Source organism: Citrus sinensis, chromosome 6 (genome assembly GCF_022201045.2).
Source record: "Citrus sinensis cultivar Valencia sweet orange chromosome 6, DVS_A1.0, whole genome shotgun sequence".
Classification (NCBI taxonomy): Eukaryota; Viridiplantae; Streptophyta; class Magnoliopsida; order Sapindales; family Rutaceae; genus Citrus; species Citrus sinensis.
The window spans coordinates 11,333,855-11,359,507 of record NC_068561.1 but is presented as its reverse complement, the minus strand read 5'-3'; the positions used below and the strand labels follow the sequence as shown (position 1 = coordinate 11,359,507).

Genomic DNA, 25,653 nt, shown 5'->3' with positions numbered 1-25,653 from the left:
TGGATAGCTGTAATTTTTAATTTAAAGTATCAAAATATCTAATAAACACTACCTATTGTGACTTAAAAATTAAGTTGATTTAATTTCACATTTTATGACAAAAAATTATAATATATTTATTATTTTTTAAATTATTGTTTAAAAATCATATTCATCATATATTATCTATATTTATTTCATAATTAAAATTTTGTTTTTACAACAACTGTAATTTAAATGCTGCAACACTATAATACCATATAAGACTTAAGTCATTCATAACACTTCAATATCAAATAAGACCTAAATCATTTGTAGGATTGGTACGAACAAATAATGAACTTGCAATAATTGAATAGAGATGGCTAACGGGCCGTGTCGTGCTAGCCCTACCCGCCATCAAAGGAAGATAATATGTGCTCGTGCTCGTGTCGTGTCCACTATGTGCTTCGTACTGTACTTTGGGGGGGGGGGGCACCAATTGTGCCATGCCCATACGTACCATGCCTAAAAAACAAGCCCACTGAACTTTTTATTTTATTTTATTTTTTAAAGAATGAATGCTAAGTTGTTGCCTTATTTTTTTCAAGCTTATGTATTTTTTTGCCGTCCACATGTTTTTTATTCAAATTTAATAGAATAAAAAATTCAAAACTTAAGTCCATATTCAATAATAATAAAGTAACAATGGTAAAACAATGTAATATTAATTATTAAGTTTGACTCTATGGTAATAGAATTCTTTTTTAATATTTAACAACAATAATAAGAATAAATTTTTTTAAGAGTTAACTTAATTATTAATTAGGACTTACAAAGAGTCATTGATCATAGTTCATATAATATTAATAAATATATTATAAAATCATGATATTTGTAATTGTATTTATTAAAATCATAATATCAATTATTCATTTAATAAATTATAATATAAATCAATTATAATATTTTTTTAAACTATAAATTAAATGAATTTAAAAAACTTATTTTAATAAAATATATTAAAAGATTCAATTTCAAATTATTTATAAAATTATAAAATTTTAAATTTATTTTTATATGAAATATGTTTATTGGGATTTTTTCACATGTCATGTCATGTTTAACTCATCTATAATTTTACCGTACTTTTAAAGTCTGCGTGTCTAAAATATAGTGTGCCGTGCCGTATGTTCTACCAAAACGTATTGATACCACACCATAATGTATGTGTTTATATAGTGCCACGTGCCATCCGCCCGTTAGCCATCTTTGTAATTGAAGAAACTAGAAAAACAAAAAATGGAAATATCGAGCCGTTGGATTGACAAGCAAGCACACGTGACGTGATGCCAAGAGTCCACAACGAGAGAGAGAGAGCAATTCAATAAAAAAAAATAGTAAATTTTTGTAAATTAGAAAGCTTGAAGCCAAAGCGGGAAACATCTGAGTATCTGACTGTACTTAACTTATATGTCAATCTTGACAAAACTCAAAAACGTAATCAAATTAATCATTTTGAAAATTGGAAAGGTGACAGAGATACTCTTCCACCGCACCTAACTCTTTTATTAAATGTCCTATCCCTCCATCACATTCACTCTCTGGACTCTGCTCTCTTTCTCCTGATCTTTGCTCTTTCTTGATCTGAAAATTAAAATCAAAATGTGGCAACTTCTATTGGCTGCTGCAGCGGCAGCGGGATCCACAAGCCTGGTGGCCAAGTACCTGTTCGGCAGCCAAGGTGATCAAAATGAGAAAGAAAGGAACCCATTTGATGTTGATGTGAAATATCACTCTCATGTTGTTCAAAAGGGTTTGAATGCATCTGGGTGTGTTAGTAATTGCGAGAAACAAGAGGGGATCTTTAGGTTTTCGAGCCCTGAGTCGTCTGGTGGCAATAGTGGGTCCAAAATTTTGAGGAAGGAGAAGAAGAAGGTGAAGAGTGAGAAAAGATCTGCTGGTGGAGGTGTTGAATTGAATAAAAGGAGAGCTGTTGCTGTTTGCTTGAAGAAGAGGAGGACAAGCAAGAATGGTGCTGCTGAGCGTGGAGCGTCTTCTTCTAAAGGTTATTATTATTATTATTATTATTATTATTAATCTTTTCATGATCTGTTTTGTTGCTGTGAAAATGTGATGATGTGATGATGTAATGATGTCTTGAGATTAATTTAGTTTTTTATCATCTTGCATTTCGTTTGCTAGATAGGGATTGAAAAAATTACTTTTTTTTTACCACCTGGGTCGAATGCCATGCTGAATATGTAAAAGCTTGAAATTTCTGTTTCTCAAATCTCAAGTTTCCCTAGAAAAGGCTGGAGGAATGGTCCCACTTAAAACTAAGACTTTTAGGCAAATTTTTATGGCTTTTGTGTCAAAACTTTCTTATACATGTACAAAATCATATGAGTACCCTACTGACATCACAATGCCTAGCCCTGATACGACTGCTAGGAAGCTGAGGACATATCATGCAGCGTAAATTGAAAATTGAGAAAATAAATATACAGCTCAAAGAAAATAAATGGAGAAATATAATGGACAAAAGATTTATGCATTAAAACCCTCCATGTGAGGGAAATGTCTACGGGAAAGATTAAATAGTGGCCTCTCTCTCAGTTTGAGGAAAGACACAAATGGGAGAAATACCCAATAAATTATAAAATTAGAAGGTTTTCTTATGAATGGCCAAAGCTTAATGTGTTCGAAAAACAAATGGCACTCTGCTTTTATAGTTATCCAAGGTCCCTGTAGTCTACAAATTTGACTTGCAAATTTACTACATTCAGACCTTATATAGTGTATTTTGTTTGTTGAACTTTTGCTTACCATGCATTTAAACTGATGCCTTCACTATTGTCGAAGTTGCATGCTTGCTTAAGCATGTACTTTGGCCATAATTTGATGGCCATGCAGTAAAAGTGACTTTACTTTCACAAAAAATATCTGAGTAGAGACTGCTCTCCTTGTTAAAAATTTCTCTAACCGGCCACAATTATCAGTCACAGCCATTTGAATTATTGTAGAAGCTTTAGGTTTTATTTGATCATTTGAACATGAAAGAATATTCATGAGCCAATAACGTTGGCTATGAAATCGACATAAACAAGTATAAATAGGAGCTTATGACTCCATTTTATGCAAGTGTGAGGTAAGAGAAGTCTGAATAGCTAGTGAGTTGCTTGTAGGTATGTAATATTAGTGAGAAAAAGAAGTGAGATTGTGTGCAAATTAGCTTTAGATGTGTAAAGAGAAACATTTATTGTGAACTAGGTACTGTATTATTTTATACGATCGGTATGGTTTTTCTTTGTGTGCACTTGTACATGTATATTGTTCAATGCCTTGAATCAATATTAGTATGCTAGTTTCATTAAGTACACCCTTTCATTAATCACCGACACAATAGCATTAACACTGGCACACAAGAAAAAGCATTTACAATATTTATTTATTTAGCACTTTGGCTCTTATATCACTCAATTCTTTCCCAATTGAGTGGATTCATTCACTTATGCTTCATGCGACACACTGTCATTCACATTAATGTTTTTCATTTCCATGCTTATTGCTAATTTGCATTGATTCTCACATTCTTCACTACTTCACTCACTCACTTGACTTCCACCCACAAGTGGAGCTATAGACTCTATTCATACTTGCTTATGTTGATTTCATAACTGCGGTTACTGGGTCACGAATATTCTTTTATTATTAGATTATGGATGAAATCACAAGCTTTTAGGATACTTTAGTAGATGGAAATTTGCTGCTAGTAAGAAAACTTTCTGAATTGAGCAATTTTTTATACGACAATCTTTTTTCTTAAAAGTTCTCTAAAACGGTCTTAAGGAACTAAGACTCATTGAATAAGAGAATATTTTGGCCACTGAAAAAACTCTAGCTAAGCAAATAGCTGGAGTCTCACTAAAAGAAGAGCGTTCTTCACTAATAAGAGAATAGGCTAACGCAGTTGACAAAGTGCTGCCAAAGTTGAAGTTAAGCAGCAGGAGAATCAACCAACGGATTTGGTGCCTAAGCTAGAAGTTCTCTATGTGTCTTAGATAATACATGGAGGTTTGTCCTCTGGCAAAAGTCAATAGGTTGGTGTCTTAGTCCTTCACTTTGTTAAATGCATTGACTCATTTAGAATAATAAAAAGCTGAAATAATTTAATCTCAAATCATGCATATGTTTGTTATTTCCATCATCCTTACATTATGCTCAATTGATCTGTCAACTAAGGGGAAAAATATTTTTTTGTTTTTTTTGTTTTTTTGGTGTGACAATGTGCTCAAGCTCATGTTTGTTCTTGTAAATCATTTTGTTTGATTGCCAGGAAGTACAAATCAAGAAGATTCTAACAATTTTTACCTTAATGCTTTCATTGATCTTATTCATGCCATAAATCCTATCATTGCTACATGTTAAATTCTGTACAAAGAACCTTTCATAATAAAAATGCTACTCGTGAAAAGGACACACACTTTGATTAATGATAAATTTTCTACCGTTGTTGTTTCTAATCATTGGTCTTGAAGTTCAATGGAGTTGAAAAACCATAATTTTCAATTGTTTCCACATGGTTCAGGGAAGCCAGAAAATATTTTATTTTATTTTTTGCTAAGAAACAAAGATGATATATTAAACTATAAGAGAGATCTACAACGAAAGATGGGATTACAAATCCACAAAACCAAGGACGAGAAGTACCAATGAAAGCAAAACACTCAAAACTCTACATAGAGCAAGTTTTCATGAACTTATGTTTGCTTGCGAGTCCTATGAGTTCTAAAATACATTAAAAAAACCAATAGCTGTTACCATGTTCTTTTTTCATAAGAAATACTTGACTATGTTTACAGTGGACTTGTACCCATGTTAGTTTTGTTGGTTTACATTAACAAGTGTGGTGGGTTTTATTCTCTGGAATGCAGTTCAATATGCTTTAATGTTTTTGCGATGTTTTGAGTCTAACATCTTATATGTTGTATTATACTCTTTAGATAGCTCTTTGTTCAATTGGGGACTTGGTGTTGGAATGATGTACATGATATCAGCCAGTAAAGCTGAGATCAGTAAGCTAAACACAACCATGGATGAAACTGCCAAAGTTGTTCAGGAACTAAAATCTGAGCTACATAGAAGAAAATCATCATGCAGTGTGCTAGTTCATACTTCTGCTAATGAAGAAACTGAAAACTTGGAGAAAATTACCAGCAACAAAACTCAGCAGGTGCTTTTCAAGTCAAGAAGTGGGAACCGAGACCTTAGTGACCAAAAAGTGTTAGGTTTGCCTCTAATTGATGATAGTGAATGTACAAGTAGTGTTCTTACTGAAGAGCGAGATGCAGAGGTCCTGGAAATGGATAAACTGGAAGCAGAACTGGAGTCTGAACTGCAAAAACTGCCTTGGTACAGTACAGAATCTTCTTACCATGAAGATATGAAATTAAATTTGCATGAGGTAAGTCCCAGTAGGCAAACTGTTGATTTACCTAACGCTTAAATGTTTGTCCCACATACTGATGCATTATCTGTACCTATATCACGAAGATCTGAGTTATGTGCAGATACAATTATAGAACTTTTTTAAACAAATGAATATGCTTCTCCTTAATTAGGTTGCATGTGTTACATCTTAACACATAAGGTAGTTTTTTTTTATAATCATCAAAGAATAAAAATCCATAAGTTGTTTTTTTTTCTCCCTTTTCATCAATGGTAGGAAGTTGAATAAATTTATTTTTGGCTAGAAAAGAATAGTTTTTAAAATTTACTTTTTGCTTAGACTTCAGCCTTTATATTGCATTTGGGAACATAAATGTACACATGGAGGTTTTAATTGAAATATTGGGGTCTTATTACTCAATTTTTATGAAGAGGCTTTAATTATCTTCAAGCTTCCAGGCTTTATGCTAATGCTTACTGGTTGTTACCTATTATCAAGAGAATGGTTGGTTTCATTGATTTTCAGTACAACAGTAAGGTTGCAGATACTGCCCTTGCCATAGGTAAAGAAGGCATGTATAACATTATGTCAATTTTAAACGTGAACAAATTGAATAATAGTGACTTCATCATAAGCTACACAATGCTTCTGGTCACATACATCATAAATCAGCTTGGCATGCTAAGTATGTCTTATATACATCAGCACACAGTAACCTTGGGTTGCCCTGTATTGGGTTTGCTTTATTCAGTTCTAACAATTATGCATTTTATTATTACCAATTGTCATTGATCGGAGAAATGTTGTGCAGACCAAGGTTTCAACAATGGAGTTCCATGAAGCAGAGGGGCAGAGTTCTGATTTTTACCAAAGTCATGGAGTGTCACCATCTGAATTGGATCAGAAATTGTCCCATCTGCTAATTAAACAGCAGGAAAACCAAATCATGGACCTGGAATCTGAATTGCATTCGGCTCAATCCAAACTTGGCGAGAAGGAAAACGAACTCCAAGCCCTGAAGGACTGCGTTAAACGCCTGACTGAATTCTCTCTGTCAAGTATCCCAGGCAGGAGTTTCAACCTTCTGACGCCATTCATTTTAATTATTTTTCCTGCTTCTGCACCTGTTGTAGTCTTTGACATGACATTTGGTTACCACAAAATTCGCTTCTCTTCAAAAGCTGGTATAGTTTCTAATGCTGAATGCTGATTCTGTTTCTCAGGTGATGAAATCCAGGCACGGGAGGAGCAAGATTGTGCCAGCAAATGGGATTGCAGTAATGAAGTAGAGTTGCAATCAAGGTCCCTGGTTGGGATGAAAAGACCTGTTGGCACAGAGTATTGCAATTATTATGTAAATTGACATTATTTCTTTAGGATGATAAAGCAATTTAGTGTGCAATCATAGAATGTAACAGTAAATATTATAGCTGACCTTAAGTGAACACTGTCTCTGTACATTTTTTTAATTTAGGACATCTTTTTATTTTTATTCCTAGTGTCTGCAGCTGAACACTCTACACAAAGTGATTCTGATTTCTAATTGACTTCTTAGCCATCTAGCCAGCTTTGCTTCATGGTGAAGCACTTTTTCTTTGGATTGCCGGCAGGCAAGGAAACTGGGAGACTGATACCTTTGTTGACTTTTCTGTTCCTTTGTTGGGAAAACCATGTTTACTAGTTTGCCCCTTTATATCCAGGGAAACTACCAAATAGACAGGGAACTCGCGAGGGATGCTGATTGAATGCAGAGGATAATGTTGGAAAGTGGCAAAAGCTCAAGACGGTTCAGTGCGGTGGTTGCCTTGCTTTGCTTGTTGCGTTGAAAGATGTTAAGTTGGTGGAGCCATGATGGGTTGTGGAAAAATGTTAAGTCTATTAAACTTGTGGATGGCCCTTTTATATACTATTTGCTGTAAAAATTTTGCCCCATGATTTGATGTGGCAAAGGAAGGGAAAAAAAAAGGCTTTTAATTATTTTTTTTTTCCTTTTCTTTTGTCACGGAATAAGCCTATATAACATTTAGGCCTATGGTCTACACTGCGCAATATGTCCATGTGATCTGATGATGAACGAATGACTTTGATCTAGTCCCCGAGGAGGAACATTAGACAATTTTATGGCGTAACGTTAGACAATTTCATGGAGCGTTTATTAAATTGAAATGAATTGAAGTCGGAATAGGTAAGAATAAAAAAATGTTAGAATAGGAATAGAGAATTGAAATCAAAATAAATTATTTACTTGAACTATAAGAATTAGAATCAGAATGACTTGGATTGCCATTAATATATTTATTTGTCTTAAAATTAAAGTCAGGAATGAATTAGATTGTTACAAATTGCTAAAAAATAATTATAATAATAGTACTAATAGTAGTAGTAATAATAATAATAATAATTACTACTACTATTACTATGATTATTATTATATATTAAAATAATATTATTATTACTACTACTATTACTATTACTAAAGAGGCTATTTTGGATTATTGAAATGTAAATGAGGGTAAAGTTGGAAGTTAAGGAATTGGAGACTCATTCCCAAACCCCCATTAGGAACCAATCTCTCATTACTCACTCTTAAATTGTGGTGGGCTCACAATCTTGATTCTGATTCTGATTCTGGCTTTTATTTTGCGAAGTACACCCGATCAATAATTCTGATTTTCTAATTCGAAAAATAAACACATCATTAATATAGTCTAACATATAACTTTTCTTTTAAAAAATTTTAGACACCCATCTAGTACTTAGTGTGCTGGGGGCAACTGAGTTACTAAAGTCAAGCCAATAAGTTTTTTATTACACCTTCTAGCTGAATTTTAACAGCTTAGTAGCTTTTTTCTCCCCATTGTGTATTAATTATTACTAATATTCACTCAATAGCTATTAAAGTTTACTAAACACAATCAATTTCTATTTCATAACTATTATGACATTTACTCCATAACAACTCCAATTTAAAAGGTCCAGCACTTCACTAACAATTTAAACCCTAAACATTTCCCTCAGACATCAAATCTAATTCAACAATTAGTTGGCAAGACTAATTTTTTACTACTTCACGAACAATTTAAACACTAAACATTCCCCTCGACATCAAATCTAATTCAACAATTATTTGACAAGACTAATTTTTTACTACGATTTTTTAAATAAGTTTTATTCAACGTTGACCCTATTTTGTTTGATTTTACTATTTCAATGATCATAGACTATATTTCTATTGTTATATTATAAAAAGGGTTGAGCAATAACTTTTTTAAGTGTTTAGTGGAAACAACAATATAATAAATAGAGAGTTTATGAGTATATTTAAAAGGTGAATAACTGTACATAATAAAAAAATAATTTTAAAATTTATTAAATGAGTGCGAAGAGTAAAAGAATGTTCAAAATATTTTTTAAATTATGAATAATTCACATTATTATATTTTTGCTCAAATAAATGAAGAGAGGATTACCGTCTCAACATAACAATAGCCAGTTAACCGAACCATGCTTTGCAGGAAATTATTTATTTCGATAAACAAATTCAAACCAAGATTGTTAACAAACTAATGTAGTTGCAATGTTACACAAGGGTGATTTTTTCGGAGAAGCAATTATATTTGCGTAGCCTTGCTAATGGTGGTAACCAACTTATGTTGCTTAAAAATGAAGAGAAAAATTAAACTCAGATTGTTTCGATCTTGCGGAGAAATTTGAACTCTCAATTTAAATAATGAAGCCAATAGATGTCCACCACTAAACTCAGATTGTTTTGATCTCTCTATTATTTTTATAATAGCTAAAGTATCTCTATCAGTATAATTTTATAGTATTATCTTTATTTTAAAATATATTTTTATTTATATTTATTATAAATAAAATAAATCATATATATAAAAATTAAAATTAAAAGTTTAATTATTAAAAAATAAGAAATATATGTTTTGATAGAAATAAAAAATTAATAATAACATATTTTCCTTTTTTTTGTTATTTTATAAACATTTTTATCTAAATATATAAAATAATAAAAAGTATAAAAAATATTTTATTATTTCTATCAAAACATATATTTTTTATTTTTTTAGTATTTATATTTTATATTTTTTTGTTTATTTAATTTATAATAAATTACGCTATTGGGAATTATTAATTATTATAAAAATAATAAAGGTTGAATGACATTTAATGCTTTTAATAGGGATAAAATTTTACAATCTCCCCTTTGATCAAAGCTCTTTGACATTGAGACAAAGGTGGGCTCATTTCTAATAATGAACCTTGACTAAATAAATGAAATGAAAGTTACTTCATTACAGCTCCTTCTGCAAATGATGACTGCCTCAGTTAAAAAAGATGAATCAATCACTAAACCAATCATGATCTCCTGGTTAGCTACGTGGGCAAATCACAACGTATGCCCCACTCCCCAGTAACACTAAAGTGGCTTTAACATCGGCACCAAAGATCATCAAACTGTTATCACTGCACTGCAAAAATTTACATCACTGTTACCATGCACATTTATTATTTTATTTATATATTATTACAAAAGAACGCCAATAAATGCCAAATAACTCAGAAAAAAACTCTTTAAATAAAATTTTATTATTTATTTTAAGAATTATATCAATATTTAAGGATCTAAAAGATACTCTAATTAAGATTCGAAATGATTCTTTTTCTTCAAATTTGAAAAGTTACTTTCTCACCCTTTAATTTATATTTTATTATTTTTTATTGAAAAAAAAATATACTTTAATTACTATTAACTTTTTCTTTTAAAAAAATAATTATTTAATTAAAATAATATTCATTCATTTATATTTGAAAAGTCTTTTGGAGAACAATATTTTTTTTCACTCATCTATTTACCACATAGGTAAGCAAATGAATATTTAAAGAGTAAAATTTATGGAGCCTTTTGGAGATGCTCTTAGTTATTTATTATTATTATTATTATTATTATTATTATTATTATTTTCAAATTATCAGGACTTGAAACTTTGTTACTTGTGCCAGCTTATGTAACCATTCTTTAGATTTCAAATTTAATACATTGAGGCTGAACCCACCATGTGTTGATTGGATTTTAATTTGAGTGATGATACAATAACAAACTCTTATATAAATTTATTTTATATAAATTAATGTGTCATTAACTCATTAGTTGAATGAAAATATAAAAAAATAGAAATAAATTATGTGGGCGAAAAGATATTTAATCAATTAATAAATTAATGTCACATTATTTTGTACAAAATAAATTTATATAAGAGTTTGTGGTTATATCATTACACTTTTATTTTTGATTCATTAAGAAAAATTTTGGTGGGTACTGACTAGATTTTAATTTTGTTACATTTAAGTTTTAATATGTCAAGATAGATTTCGATAGGTACTAATTATACTTCAATTTTAATACATCAAAACAAATATCAATTAGGGTCCCTCTATAATGCCATGGTATTAGATTGAAACTTCAGTATCAATAATAAGATAAAAAAAAGTCATTGGATAATATCCAACGGTTCATAATAATTAATTAAAATTAAGTAAAATATCAAAATTTATTGGACATAAATAATTTCACCAGTTAATGAAGATTAAATTGAGATATTTTACTTATTAAATAAGCTAGAGAGCCCATTTTTTTTTTATTTATGTGATGGTATTCTAACAAACCACAGCTCCTTTAATTTTCTCTATTCAAATATAAACATTCAAATATAAACGAAATAAGTTATAATAAAATTCTGCAATATTGACCAATGAGTCTTTGATCTAATAGGAGAAGTCTTACATTTACAATGGTGAGTGCAAGGATTTTCGAATATTAGAGAAGATTTAAAGTATATGGGTATGTGCTTTATTGTGTCAATGTATAGCGGTGGTCCCAATTATATAATATAATTGTAAATATTAATTCTAATCTCATTAGAGAGGGTTTAAAATATCTGGACAAGTGCTTTAGTATGTCAATGTATGGCGGTGGTCCCAATTGTATAATATAATTATAAATATTAATTGTAATCTCATTAGAGAGGATTTAAAGTATCTGGACAAGTACTTTAGTGTGTCAACGTATGACGGTGACAATCTGTGTATAATAGAATTAAAAAAAATGTTGCAATATTATAGTTGCAGTAGAAATTAGAGCCATAAATTCATTCGCATATGTCAATTCATTCATAATTTTGTTCTAAATATATTAAAAGATTATTTTAAATTCCTTGATACATCACTCATGATTAATTTGGTATTTAGTTTTTACATTACAATATCTATAAATAAAATCTATTATGTTCATATAGTTGACGTTTAAAAATAAACATACAAGTAAAATTTGAAAAAAAAATTAAGTCAAAACCATATTATTTTTCAACTTATAAAGTTATATTCACCATACTAATATATTTTTTTCAATGAACTTAAAAAAAAATAAACATAATTAAAGGAATAATTTTTTTTAAAGATTAAAAAGATAATGAAGTTACTTAAATCTAAGGGTCTACAGTAGCCCCTTATCAAATAATACTATAAAAACATATACTACATCTACAGAAATCCTATCAATTATTATTTGTTAGACTTTACTTTAATTTATATTAAAAAAAGAAAAAAGAAAAAGAAACCTGTTCTAGGAGAACCGTCCAAGCGAAGCCAAACAGAACCTTACAATCTCCCAGATAGAAAAATCTATACAATCTATTCACCCATCCGTGCGAAGATAAAATAAAAATCAAAAGGCAACACAAAAACAAAAACACATAAAGCAAGAACCAACGAACTACAACTGTAGTCACCACCATATCATATCTTCTGCTTCTTCTTCTTCAGTCTTCACTTCTCACAATAAAAGAAAAAATAAATCAATAAAGCAAATCTTCTCCGATGAAGATGAAGGTTACTACTAAGCCCATGTCGAGTCCGGGTCGGGCGGAGAAGTATCCGCCGCCACTGATGCGGTTCTTGAGGAGCAATGTTGGGAGCAGAAGCAGAGGCAGGTCACGTTCAAGTCCAATGTTTGTGCTAAGAAAGAAGAGTGCCGCCATTGAAACACAGGAACCCACTTCGCCGAAAGTCACATGCATGGGCCAAGTACGGGTCAAACGGTCGTCGAAACAACAACAACAACAACCCGGAAAAAGAACCGGAGCCCCGAATAAACGGCGGTGCAAGTGGATGGGTGAAAATGATAAAAACGGCTGCTTTTGCCGCCGTTTTAAGGGGAAAGGACTCAAGCCTAGGTCTTTAAAACCCGTTTGGTGCAAATGGGTGTTGTTCTTTCGTGGTAGCTTTCGAAGAAAAAGCAAAATTAGAGGAGATTCTTTAGAGAAAGATTCAAAATTTGGCGACAAAAGTGAATCTTTTGTTCGAGAAACTGAAAACGAAGACGAAGAAAAAGGAGAGGAAGCTGCTAAAGTTTTTGTTTCTCCTGCATCAACACCACCAAAAAATGCTTTTTTATTAACAAGGTGTAGATCTGCACCATACAGATCATCTTCATTAGCAAGTAGGTTTTGGGGTGAAGAAGAAGAAGAAGAAAAAGAGCAAGCAGAGGCAAAGACAGAGCCAGAAAGCGGAGGAGAAGAGAATCCCACATCGGGAAGAGAGTCCATTTGCAGAGATTCGGATCAACAACCGAGAATGGATCCAGAAACTGAGGAAAAATTGAGTTTTTTCAAAGAATTTGAGGGCCCAATTGATAAAATTAGAGAAAAATTTGTGAAATCTGCAAATATTGAATCAGAGGGGGAGGAGGAGGAGGAGTTGGTAACAACTATGCGGCCTTTGATACTCACTAGGTGTAAATCTGAACCGGCGAGAACTGGAGAGAAGCTTGATCCTCAGTTGAGTTTCTGGAAGCAGAGAAGGTTGGGTTTCACATGAATTAATCAATTTAATTAATTAAATCAATTATAGATATATATTTTTTAGTTTGTTCTTTTTTGGGTTTCTTTTGGCAACTTAACTGAATATAATCTTTGTTTTTATTTTGAATTTCTCTTTGTATTATTTTTATTTTCACATGTGGAGCTGTACGAGAGAATCTCTATGGCTCTCTATGCTATAATCTAAAGATTAAAGAAGGGCTATAAAGTAAAGTAAAGTTGATTCGTACACTGAAATATAAACAACAGGGAAAATTGTGTATTTGTGTTTTGTTGTTGTTGTAATGTTGTTGATGTTAAGCTTCTCTGCTGCTGCCAGCGCCACTGCTCGACAGTCAACAGCAGCTCATGGGCACTTGTATTTATTATTACAGATATATAAATTTCTGCTTTTATTTTCATTTTCTTTATCATTTTCATTGTTTCATACCCCTCTTTTTTTTGGGCTTTGTGGGGCTTTTGGGGGCTAAGAAACTTTTTACTTATTTATGCATCTTTGGATACTCTGACTAACTTTTATACTAAGGTAGAAAGTTTATACAAATCTTCTTCAGGTGACCCACATTTTGAAGTAACAGAATAAATAATACTACTAGACACTGAACTTTGTTTTTAGTTGCAATTGGTAGCTTACCTTACATTAGTTAAGCTATCAAGATCTATTGTTAAAGAGAGTCAAAGGGATCTACAATCATGTGCATATCATGTATTTTAATGTAGCTAAACTTTGGAAAAAAAGAAAAAAGAAAAAAAAGGATTCATATCAATTAAGAAACATAATCTGTCATACGCATTTCATTCATTCTGGATAAGGAACATGGGATGACCAAGATTTTAGTTTTGGACAATATTGGTTGTTTTTATTTAAAAAGGTACTGGTTTAAGATATCTTATTGAGTTTGGACCTATTTCTAGTACAGTAACGGAATCTTCAAAAATTGAAATGTGTTCACCATTTATACATCTATTACGTAATAGATTTCTACTATTGTTGGCTGTATCACTAGCCCCCCTTCATTGAGCTCAGGCCATGATTTTCGGCTCCTGTTTAGTTGAATAATTGTCTTTTAGATGTGATAAAAGTTTTTTAAATGGGGATTGTGGGGTATCAATTATGGTCATCACCCTTTGGGACCTATGCCTTCTGATACTTTGTGGTTATGCACTTGCGCTTTCATTCTGTAGTTATGAAGAGTTCATATGAAGGAACTATTAGATCATAGTGAAAAGAATAAATATCTGTGATGGGTAGGAAAATAAATTATTGAAGTTTGTCTTATTCGTTTTTCCCTTTGCAATTATTTATGTTCTTATTTCTCGGAAGAGAAAGGAGAGCAGCTGCAGTCTTACACAACACACAGAGGTAATAATCCAGTTACCAATTCTGTAGCTATATCCTGAGCAGAGATTGCTTTTGGTAATTGACTAATGGTGTACCTGTTGTCTGCCACTAAATTGGAAAAGCTCAAAGCTGAGTGATTGATTACACGTCTCTGCAGAGCAGAGTTCTCAGAATCAGAAAAATGCAACCATTTAGATTTGAATGTTTGATTTTGGTTTGGCTTGGCTATTGAGGCATCAAAATAAACAGGCACAAGGGCCACCGAATAGGGGGAATTTTTTTTTTTTAAAATAATCACTGAACAGCTTTTTGCAGGGCTCACAAAAAAGATGAAGCTTCGTTCTGCTGCAATCCTATGTTGTCATTCAGAGTGACACGCAACCAACAGTAAACCAGTGGCCCGCCATGACAGATAATGGTCATAAAGCAATAATAAGATAATTAGAGTATAGAAAACTGGAATCATAGTTGCATATCAAGGCCACTTACTGATCTTTCAGATAGCTGTGCATTACTATTTTACTTTGAAAATTCCCTGGATTTGGAAGAAAAACTAGCTTTAATTTATTATGTTATACTAGAGACGATATTTGAGTCGCAATAAAACGTGGCAATTTATCTTCTAATTAACTGTCGCATTCTAATTCGGCAGTTATAGATAATTTTTCTTGTAAGTTGGTACTCAAATTCGAAGATAAGTTGTCTCATTAATTGGCACTCAGTATACTTCCTGCGACCGAATTGAGATGAGAAGTTGAAAGTTTGTTTCACCAATTTTGACACGAGTCAACAGCTTTTAAGCAAACAGGAAACAGCTAATGAAAATGCGCCAGGCAAAATACCCATTCCGATCCAGCCTTGATCCAGGCTACTGATGTTGGACCTAACTTGACACAAATTCAAAGCACAATATGGGCATTTAACATTCATAAGCTCAACTATCACAAGTTGGGTCCCCAACAACTCTTCATATTATAGCTTCAAATCCATAAAACTTGAAGTATATGAAATTATGCTTCTTCTTCTATGCACTAATATTGTGTTTACTTCTCGGATTGAAGTGAGAGTCTTAGGATTGTGAGTGGGAATAGAAGTGACGTGTTTACTTACAATAGAATGAGAGTGTGGATTACTAATGAGAATATCAATTGTGTTTATTTTATCTTGAATTGAAAGTGAATTATTAAAAATTATGGTTTTACTCTTATGTAAAGAATACGTACGTTTAATTATAAAATGAATAAGAAAATATATTTGTACAATAACCTATTTATTTTTAATTTTAATTATATAAAATAATAATTAATAATATTTTTAATGATGTAAATTAAAAAAATTTATAAATTTTATTTTTATAATCTAGACTAAATATTTTTGTCCCATTTTATATATGATAAAATTGTAATTTTTAAATTTGTTAACGGTATTTTCAAAATTAAAGAGAATGGGAGCCTAGAGCCCACTCCCCACTATAAAAATGAGTGGAAAACACGGTGTGAGACTCCCACTTTATCCACTTTAAAAGAAAATAAACAATTGATTTCAAGGACGCCCCACTCCAGAATCCGAATCCAAGACGTAAATATGACATAAATAATGAGTACAATGGCAGTTCGGGTTTTAGATTTTTATTTGATTCCATTTTTCCAATAGGAATTTTACATCTATACCTTACACTCTTTAGTCAACAAATGGGGTATACAATCAATCAAATAAAATCATGTTTAAAATAGACCTCAATGATCATTTAGTATTTGTCTTGGTGTGCTATTACACTTTCTCAATGATTAGGCAAAACCCATGCATTTTTGAGCTCTTTCTTATTGAATTGTTTCAAATTGAGGAATTTGCCACCACAAAATTGACAATCATACTAGATTATGATTATTTAGAATCTACTTTTCGGGTTATAATAAATGAAAATTCACGCAAAAATCCATACATTTTAAGATGTAAATTTGAGCTGACCGGACCATGATAATTACTTATAGCTAATTATCACACTCTTAGTTGTTGTCATCTAGTCTAAATCCAAATTTTGAAATATATAATTTTGGGGAATGAATAATCTTATAATTATCTTTAACAATTGAGTTGAGCATCGTGAGTGAGAAAGAACTGTGTTGCTTTGGAGTTTGGTCAAGCTAGGATTAAGATGGCCACAAAAAATTAACGATTCTGAAGGCACCACACAACTTCACCAATGGTGAGACACATATACTTTCCTTGCATGCTTAAGAACTGTATCCTTTGAGGATATCCATTCAATAAACATATCAACATGTTAGGCCCACCAATAATTCCTTTGAAATTGACTTATTCAACGTTACACAAGATAAATCTAGTTTATTTAGTAATATTGTTGCCTATTAATTCCAAAAAAAAAAATAATTAATAAAGTTATTATTTGTGTAATTCAGCTGCTTACCAGTACAAGACTTTAATTAAATATGGATGCAGATCCGGTGCTAATAAAACCATGTTATGTCCTTAATTTTCTTTTTCAAAATTCATCGTGTTTACTGTCATAATTAGTCAAATACCAAAATATGTGTACGTAACAAAATTTTATTGAATGATTGAATAAATAATGTAACACACTCTTATGATACTCTCAAGACCAAAACTCAAATGTGAGGCTGTTTTAAGATTTATAAGATTCAGGACTTAAATCTTATTCCTAAAAATTCTGCAATCACATTGCCTCTTTTTCAAGTTTCATCAACCTAGTTTGTGTTATATATATATATGGTTCACATCTCCATCAGTTTCTCTAAGTTTCTATAATTTCATCCAAAAATTAAAAGATTTCAATTAATGATTCTGGGCATTTTGTGTTTAATAATAGAAAACGAAACATAGAATATAGAAAAGAGAGTACGTGACAGAAGAGCTAAATGGGGTGTCCCTCAATAGCACACCTCAATAATACACACATGGACTTGTCACCAAAAAACAATATAATAAAAAGAAAAATAAATAATTAAACGTTATCATATTGAATGAAATTAAACATAACTTGAAGGGTTTTAGGTGCAGGGCATGGTCACGCTTCATAAATGTTTCCAACGCAACACATCTACATCGTTTCCTCGCAACTTATTGCTGTGTCGATGGTGACGGTTTCAAAAAATTCAATTGCCCCAATAAGCTCAACCAACTGCTTTTCTTCTACCGTGCTTCTCCCGTGTGCACTTCCACCTTTTCATTATAAATCCACCAGCACCACATTCTCAAGCTTTAAGCTTTGATTCTCACACTCAACTACTTCTGGATTACGGCTTTTGGCTTTTGGCTTTTGGCCTCAGCAGCAAGCTCATGGAGCTCAAGTCCAGCATCACCACTTTCTTTCTTCTGTTCCTTCTCTTCGCCACACCATTTTGTTCATTAGGTACGTTGCTCCTTTTCAAGATTCTTGAAAAATAAAAGATTAAAAAATTGTTTACCTTGTGTGACAAGTAATCTAATATTAAAGGCCTTAATCGATTGCCTTGTCTTATGATGAAGGTGGGTTGCCGGAGCTGGATTCAGAGGTTTACGAGATTGATTACAGAGGTCCGGAGACACACTCTTCAATTCCTCCGCCGGATCATTCTCATGGCCGTGGGAAGCCTGTGATCCGCCATGAAAGTGCCGTGTTGCCTCCAGAATCAAAGGCCACCGGAAGAAAAAATGTAAGCCTCCATTATGCTTTTTTTTTTTTTTTGGGGGGGTACTGATATTCACTTAATCTTTGATGATTGCTTGCTAGTGTTACTTTGTTTTGTAGTGTTTTTTGTGTTTAAACTTTTCTATGTGGGTGATTCTTGTTTTGCAGGGAAAGAAAGTTCATGGATAGAGAAGTTTTAATTTGGAAGCCAATTTGAAGTACTTAATTTTGATTCAAGTTATTATTATATAGTAGTAAAGTTCCTTTTTGCAATAGGTATATTAAGAATACGTGTAGAAAATTTGTCAGTCTTGAGTCACTTTTTTCACTTTTATCTACAAAAATATGGATATGTAAATGTGAGTTGTGTGATCGTATGATTAAATAGCTTAAGCCTTTAGTGCTGGTCTCTTGTGAACCGTGGTGATATAGCTCTTCTGTGATAACAATGGAGTTTTTAATTAGAAGTTGTGCTTATTTTTAATTAATTGCAACATTAACATTTATCTGAAATGGGAATTCTAGCTAACATTTTAATTTGTACAAGAGAGCAAAAATTGTAGTTGTAGGGGCTGATCCTTTGAATGAAACTTGATAATAATTTGTGCTTTGTATAAATGGTTTCCATTGGAAACACTACCTGAAGCTCAAATCAATTGCAGAATGAATGAGAGCTTGCTCATCCGATCTCAATATAACAAATTCAAATTATGGTAAGAGTTGGATGTTTATCACCTGCATCTAATTTAGAATTAAGGACTGTTTATTTTGAGCTGTCTTAATGTTTTAAATACAATGCTCAATTTAATGTTGTTGGTTAATGGATCTTATAAAAATGCTATGCTGTTATGGTACTCTTGTTTTTTTTTTCACTTAATAAAAAGAGAGGTACTTTAATATTAAGTTGACAATCTCATGTTAGATCCACTTCTTAAGAGAATATAATACGATTCTGAAACGAAATATGATTAAGAGTGTATTTGGAATTGAGGTGCTGTAAATTTTAAGTTACAACTGCTATGGAAAAAAAATTGTAATTATGAAATAAAAATTAATAATATGTAATAAATAAAAATTTTAATAAAATTATTAAAGATATAATATATTTTTCATCATACAAGTAAAAAATCATATTAATATAGTTTCCAAACTACAACAGTTAGTGTTTACCAAATACTTTAGTGCTGTATCTTTTAACCTACAGCTGTCCAACCTCAATCTCAAATGCACCCTAAACTTAATTTTTTTTTATTGAATCGACACAACACGAGATAGTGTACACATCTAATTTGTATTAGAACATATACGTTATTTATTTTGTATTTTGTATCTTTCTGACATCAATAAGGATTTCAGGCATGGTCCTGTGCATGTGATGTCTCACATGTAATGTGGCATTAGGGTTTGGTCAAATTTATGCACGAAAGTAACATGTATCCAAACTAAAATTGAATATATATTTTTCAAAGAGAAACTACAACCCGAGATCCAAAGGCCTTGCCCCGACCGGGATGGTCCTCGTCCTTACAGATATCTGCCTCTGAATTTGTCACAAAATTAGAAAAATGAAAAAGATTTGTGTGGTTGCCAGAGAAAATAGCTTGGCAAAATTTTTCGTGAGATTCTCATTTACAATCTTAAGATGAATTGTCCATCCAATCAATTTTTTTCCAATTAGGAATGAACTAATCGAACAAGGCAAATGCTTGTGGCTTCTACATTAAAAGTGAAACTGTGAGTTTAGTTTGAGTCTCTAAAGTTGTTACCACCATCAATAATTGTATATTTTGTTAAATATAAAATTTGTAAAAAAAAAAGAAGATAAAAACTGGGTAAGGTTTAAAATTGATTATGCTACGAGTTTCAAACCTCTAATCTTTTGAATTACTTTGAGAAATTTTATTAATAACGTTAACCAGCACTATATGAATAATCATATATTTTGTTAAACATGAAATTTGTTACATTTTTTGTTCGGTTTAAATTTGATTATGATAAGTATGGTTGTAGATTTGTTAATAACAAAAGTAAAATTTTTTAACATGATATAAATATGGTTTCTCCGACAGATTTATATTGGAGAAAAGTTCATAATATTGTATCTCAAAAATATTTCTTAAAAAAATAAATAATTAATAATGGAATTATTTCAATTGTGAATCACTCTCTAAAGTTATTAGTATTGAGTCAAGAAAATTAAAGCAATATTTAATAAAGTATTTAGCCGGTGAGAGATTATCAGGGTAGCAGTACTCATACCTAATCTCTTTTTGGGTGTACCTATTTGCATTTGGTGTTACTAGTAATATATGTAAAATTTCTATAATTGAAAATTATTTTATAATTATTAGAAGTCACTTACAAGTTACAAATGTGAAATAAATATATTAAGTTAAAACATAAGTTTGTAAATGTGTAAAATCCTTTGCTTATTGCAACTAATATCTATTGCAATTTATATGGGTTAATTTATATTAATTTAATAATATAAAAATAATTTTAAAAAAAAGTGTAACTATTTTACCTTCAAAATAATTAAAGCATGAGTTTTTGTAACAATTGAGAATGGTAAAAGAAGGCAATTAAATTGTTTTTAATTTTCATTACATGTCTGATATTTCAATAAAAGTCAAGGAGTCCAAAGAAATTCACCCTTCAATAAAAATGCGGATAATATTTAATTGAGTCCTTATTATTTGTTAAAAAAATTTTAGACCATAAGTTTATAAAATGAATCAATTAAATACTTTCAAGTACAAATTTATGTCATTCAAGTCCTTAACTTAATTCCTCCATTAAAAATGTTAAGTTAACAACATTGATTTTTGTTGATTCCAATTGATTTTTATTGATATTCGGAATATCCACCCGCATCCATTAAGGATATTAACCGCGTCTAGATCCACATTTTTTTTACGGATCCAAATGTGGATCCGGATATAAAAATATAAATGCAGATCTAGATCCGAATGCACCTACATCTGAATCCGGATCCGGATTTTGCCATCCTTAAAATTGTTAACAGTATTGAGGACATTTTAGTAAAAATCAATTGAGCACCTCCTTATTCTTTATTTTTGATAGGTGACTACAGTTTAAAGTAAACTCAAGTAACCTAAGTTAATGTTCTTTAAAAAAAAAAAACTAAGTTAATGTTACAAAAACTATAGCATTCTCCATGTGAGAGGTCTGATATTGTTACTGATGAAAATAGATTTCTTTTTATTTATCTTTTTTTTTGTTATGTTATCAAATGGATTAATGTCTTGGTGGTGTGTGGCCAACCAATAGGATATCACTAATTGTATATGTTTGATCTGATTATGAAATTATATAAGATAGATTGATTCATTTTTTTTTCATTTAAATGAAATTAAGGTCTTTTTTTTCTTTTTTGGATAGCATGGAACTAGCCTACAATCGCAAAATATAGATGTCAATGAACAAACAATTGGCAATAGTTCTGAACAAGCCAATCATGCTTTAATCAATGTCGCTCGACCAGTGGGACTGCATACACAAGTTTTGTGGACTATACCTTAACCTTAAAATGAAGAGTCTATCATTGTCAACAAGGAGTAGAATAATATAACTTCACCTTAGGCCAGCATTTAATTCTCCATTATAGAATGTTGACAATTAGCCATTTCTTGTGTTTGAATTTTAGTTTACCTCAATATTGTAAAGGTGTTCGTTAGTTTGAATTTAATTGACTTTCATACTTTTAATTTTATTATTAGACCTAATGTTAGTGTGGTTTTTCTAATATTATATTCAACACATATATTATTTAGTTTAACAATCACCATATTTTTATAGATGTGATGGAATTATATGGATAGCAAATTTCATTTCTAGTTCCAAGAGTTATGATAGTTTTTTTTTCTTTTTTTAAGTGGTGCTCTTTATATTTGAATTAATTTATAAAAATTGACTAAAGTTTTTGTTTAATTTGGTGCAGAGTTTTTGTTTCCTTTTATTTAAAATGGTAAATAGGTAGTCAAATAAAAAAAAAATTAATTCCCAGGGGCAAAATTATACTTTAAATCACTAATATAATATAAAGGGGTATAGTTGTCTTTTAATTTTTTAAATTAACATTTTCACTAACCTTTTTAATGGAAGAATTAGGTTAAGAATTTGAGTGACATAAATTTGTATTTGAATTTTAAATTTTAAAAGGATTTAATTGATTTATTTTATAAAAATCTGGTCTTTAAATTTTTTTCTACAAATGATAAGGACTCGATTTAAAAATTACCCCAAATATATACCCATACTGAAATCACGAGGAGCTCGTTAGTGCCGACAAAAATCTTTTCGGCACGGCATATAGTACGAGTGAAAAGTCCATCTCACCTTCCAAATAGATATTGATTCTTATGGAAATTACAAAGTTAATTTGAGTAATTTCAATAAAAAAAAGAACCACATACAATGATATCAGACATCAGAGTTGAAACTTCCACGTGTCCACAATTGAGGAAATCATTCCATCAGGACCTGTGGTAACATACTCACATTCACAGCGTATAAATCCCCCTTGACCGAAGACCAGGTGTCTACGCAGCAGAACGCTTAACAAACAAAACGCGGTGAACACGGCTTGAATCTTATATTATAATTTTCCTCTCACCAATTTTGCATATCTTCGGATTCTGAAAAAAAGAAAAAAGAAAAAAGAAAAAAGAATTGATTCTTCAAAAATCAATCCAACAAACCCAAAAATGGCGAACAATCACAACAATGATACCGGCAGCGGCAACGATTCTGAATCGAGCCCTCTGTTGACCAATCACCACGTGGCAGCAGATGCCGAGGACGAGAAGAAGTCAAATATTGACGGCAAGACCAACGGCGTTAAGGTTCCGCCAGGTGGGAAATCCGAGGCGCCGGCGTCGGCTGGGTACGATTGGACGGCGAATGGGCTGCCGTTGGGTCACGGGAGTGTGATGGGCGAGCCGATGGGACGGAGCCTGTGGGACTCGAGTCTCTTCGCTTGCCTCGGTCGCAATGATGAGTTTTGCAGCAGCGATCTTGAAGTTTGTGAGTCTTTTATTATTAATTTTTAATTTCATCTAGATCCATTTTATGATATTGAGAATTTGAATTTTTTCTTTTTATTTTGAAATGTGAGATCTTAGGGTTTTGATTTATCATTTTAGGGAAAAATTATGCGTAGATTTAGATCTAATTATTGTTGTTTTTGTAGATTCAATTATCATCAATAGGAATTTAAAGATTATCATTTCTCGTAAAAGGGAAAATTAAAGAACAATAAATAGCTTTAAAATGTATATAGCTTGTTGATCATACAGGGGCTAAGCCGAAAATTGGTCATTGTTCTATGTAAATTGATTTTTGTTTATTCCAATTGGACGTTTCTGAGTTTTTGTATTCTTTTGTAGCTTTAAAATGTATGTAGCTTGTTGATCATACAGGTGTAAGGGAAAAAACTGGCATTTTTTAATTTCATTTTTGTTGATTCCAATAGGTCGTTATTGGGTTTTTGCATTCTTTTGCAGCTGTCAAGGTATATATTAAAATGGTGATGAATTGTGATCCCAATATATTTGCATCTCACTTAAATAAGTTTTAGCTATAACTTTTGTAGCTTTAGTCTCAAGATGGCTTTGTTTCTTTGTGCATTATGCAATGTTTGTTTCTGGTGAATCAATAAGAGTAGAATTTACACTTTCTTCTTTTTCTGTTTTGATGAAATCTTATTGCATGTTGTCTTTTGGTTTGTGTTTGCTATATGATGTTTAGAGTAGAATTTATACTTTCTTCTTTTAGTTTTTCAAATTCGAATTCCTTGTCCTTATCCTTTTCTTTTTATACTAACCATTAATCATGCCAACTGGTTAGGTCTTCTTGGAGGCATGGCACCATGTGTTCTGTATGGAAGCAATGTTGAGAGGCTTGCATCTGCTCCAGGAACCTTTGCAAATCACTGCCTGCCTTACTCTGGTCTGTACCTGATTGGTAATGCCTTTTTTGGTTGGAATTGCCTTGCACCATGGTTTTCATATCCTAGCCGTACTGCTATCCGCCGAAAGTTTAATCTGGAGGCAAGTTATTCTTGCACTTTGCTTCCCTGTCATCTTAAGTTTTTATCAACTCAAATGTATTCCTGAGTTTGTCTAATATTTTCATTGTCGTTTTGTCTACAATACTTGTCCAAATATCTGCATTAATAATAACTATGCTAATATTTAATTTTCTTTTGGTACCTTATCTCTGATTAAGGATCATTTTTCTTGTCTTCGGAGGTCTTCAGACTGTATCTTTCTTCTAAACTTGCTAATTGATGGTAATGGGATCATTTTATGTTCATTAAAAGATTTGGCCTTAATTATTGTGGTAGAGCTTTGCTAAGGTTATCTTCCATCAATACACCAATTTTTTGGACTCTTATAGATGATTTTTTAACTTGCTCTTGTTTTATGAACATGGTATGCTGAAGCATTCTGTATTTCTAGCTCGTTATAGGGCTTGTTTTTGGGAAAACTTAAGCTTATGATACTGTTTTTCCATCAGTAAGCTATAACTGTATTCTAGATCATTTTTGCAGTTTGGTTGATTTTGAAATTCCAAAATCGCTTTTTGTTCTGAAATGTCTTTATTTTGCATATTGGTGTAATAGGGACTTCCTCCCTTCAATGTGTTGTTTCTTATGATGGAAAATTATAAGGGTGTGTGTAACCAAAGAAACAGGTGGAAGGAAGTGTTGATTGTTTCCAATTTTCTGTTCCAAACAGGGAAGCTTTGAGGCACTTAATAGGTCATGTGGATGTTGTGGAAGTTGCGTGGAAGATGAGTTGCAACGTGAGCAGTGTGAGTCGTCATGCGATTTTGCCACCCATGTGTTCTGCCACCTTTGTGCTCTTTGCCAAGAAGGTCGTGAGCTCCGAAGAAGGATGCCCCACCCTGGGTTCAATGCTCAACCTGTCTTGGTCATGCTCCCTCCTGGTGAGCAGACAATGGGCCGTGGAGCCTAAGGCCATATGCTTCCTTGGAATTATGCCTGAACCTGAAGAGAGATTTTATCTTGTGTATATTTTGTTTGTTGGATGAAATACTGTGGGATCATGTTACACCTTATTTTCATTCTCGAAATTGCAATACCTATTATATCGACTTGGTTTACCCAACCAAGTATAAATAAAATGTAATGGATATGTAGACTTTGTTGTTTTTGTGTTCGTTAATGCGATATATACACGGATATACTCGTCAACTAGAATTTATAAAGGCGTAGTGCTAATACAAATGATGCATTATAATTACAGATCTCATCAATTAGATGGTTTCTAGATGCTTGATGATCTTATTTCAATGTGGTTTGAACATAAATTTT

At 31.7% G+C, this 25,653-nt stretch overlaps 4 protein-coding genes across 5 annotated transcripts; all 4 read left to right on the top strand.

Annotated features, from left to right (window-relative positions):
• Positions 1–1,480: 1,480 nt before the first annotated feature.
• On the top strand, positions 1,481–6,902 carry LOC102614061 (protein POLAR-like 1). 2 transcript variants are annotated; one of them, XM_006480582.4, is made up of 4 exons: positions 1,481–2,026; positions 4,965–5,425; positions 6,222–6,477; positions 6,634–6,902. In XM_006480582.4, the coding sequence occupies exons 1-4, from the start codon at positions 1,624–1,626 to the stop codon at positions 6,771–6,773; spliced, it is 1,260 nt and encodes a 419-aa protein (XP_006480645.1). In that variant the 5' UTR covers positions 1,481–1,623; the 3' UTR covers positions 6,774–6,902. The 2 variants fall into 2 exon arrangements, with proteins under 2 accessions (XP_006480645.1, XP_006480646.1); XM_006480583.4 differs by having other exon boundaries at positions 1,483–2,026; positions 6,228–6,477.
• Positions 6,903–12,027: 5,125 nt separating this feature from the next.
• On the top strand, positions 12,028–13,411 carry LOC107177366 (uncharacterized). Its single transcript, XM_015531077.3, has one exon. It carries the CDS (start codon positions 12,302–12,304, stop codon positions 13,298–13,300), a length of 999 nt encoding a protein of 332 aa, XP_015386563.2. The 5' UTR covers positions 12,028–12,301; the 3' UTR covers positions 13,301–13,411.
• Positions 13,412–17,718: 4,307 nt separating this feature from the next.
• Positions 17,719–18,777, top strand: LOC102613757 (uncharacterized). Its single transcript, XM_006480581.4, has 3 exons — positions 17,719–18,035; positions 18,152–18,318; positions 18,462–18,777. The coding sequence occupies exons 1-3, from the start codon at positions 17,963–17,965 to the stop codon at positions 18,480–18,482; spliced, it is 261 nt and encodes an 86-aa protein (XP_006480644.1). The 5' UTR covers positions 17,719–17,962; the 3' UTR covers positions 18,483–18,777.
• Positions 18,778–22,900: 4,123 nt separating this feature from the next.
• LOC102613462 (cell number regulator 8) lies at positions 22,901–25,539 on the top strand. Its single transcript, XM_006480580.3, has 3 exons — positions 22,901–23,339; positions 24,162–24,364; positions 25,055–25,539. The coding sequence occupies exons 1-3, from the start codon at positions 23,021–23,023 to the stop codon at positions 25,292–25,294; spliced, it is 762 nt and encodes a 253-aa protein (XP_006480643.1). The 5' UTR covers positions 22,901–23,020; the 3' UTR covers positions 25,295–25,539.
• Positions 25,540–25,653: the final 114 nt, after the last annotated feature.

What these genes read in the sequence shown, in the direction of transcription:
- LOC107177366 (XM_015531077.3), top strand. Translation starts at nt 12,302, where the DNA reads ATGAAGATGAAGGTTACTACTAAGCCCATGTCGAGTCCGGGTCGGGCG.
- LOC102613757 (XM_006480581.4), top strand. Translation starts at nt 17,963, where the DNA reads ATGGAGCTCAAGTCCAGCATCACCACTTTCTTTCTTCTGTTCCTTCTC. An exon ending in CACACCATTTTGTTCATTAG is followed by an intron (nt 18,036 to 18,151) that starts GTACGTTGCTCC and finishes CTTATGATGAAG; the next exon opens with GTGGGTTGCCGGAGCTGGAT. An exon ending in AGGCCACCGGAAGAAAAAAT is followed by an intron (nt 18,319 to 18,461) that starts GTAAGCCTCCAT and finishes CTTGTTTTGCAG; the next exon opens with GGAAAGAAAGTTCATGGATA.
- LOC102613462 (XM_006480580.3), top strand. Translation starts at nt 23,021, where the DNA reads ATGGCGAACAATCACAACAATGATACCGGCAGCGGCAACGATTCTGAA. An exon ending in CAGCAGCGATCTTGAAGTTT is followed by an intron (nt 23,340 to 24,161) that starts GTGAGTCTTTTA and finishes CCAACTGGTTAG; the next exon opens with GTCTTCTTGGAGGCATGGCA. An exon ending in GCCGAAAGTTTAATCTGGAG is followed by an intron (nt 24,365 to 25,054) that starts GCAAGTTATTCT and finishes TGTTCCAAACAG; the next exon opens with GGAAGCTTTGAGGCACTTAA.
- LOC102614061 (XM_006480582.4), top strand. Translation starts at nt 1,624, where the DNA reads ATGTGGCAACTTCTATTGGCTGCTGCAGCGGCAGCGGGATCCACAAGC. An exon ending in TGGAGCGTCTTCTTCTAAAG is followed by an intron (nt 2,027 to 4,964) that starts GTTATTATTATT and finishes TATACTCTTTAG; the next exon opens with ATAGCTCTTTGTTCAATTGG. An exon ending in TGAAATTAAATTTGCATGAG is followed by an intron (nt 5,426 to 6,221) that starts GTAAGTCCCAGT and finishes AATGTTGTGCAG; the next exon opens with ACCAAGGTTTCAACAATGGA.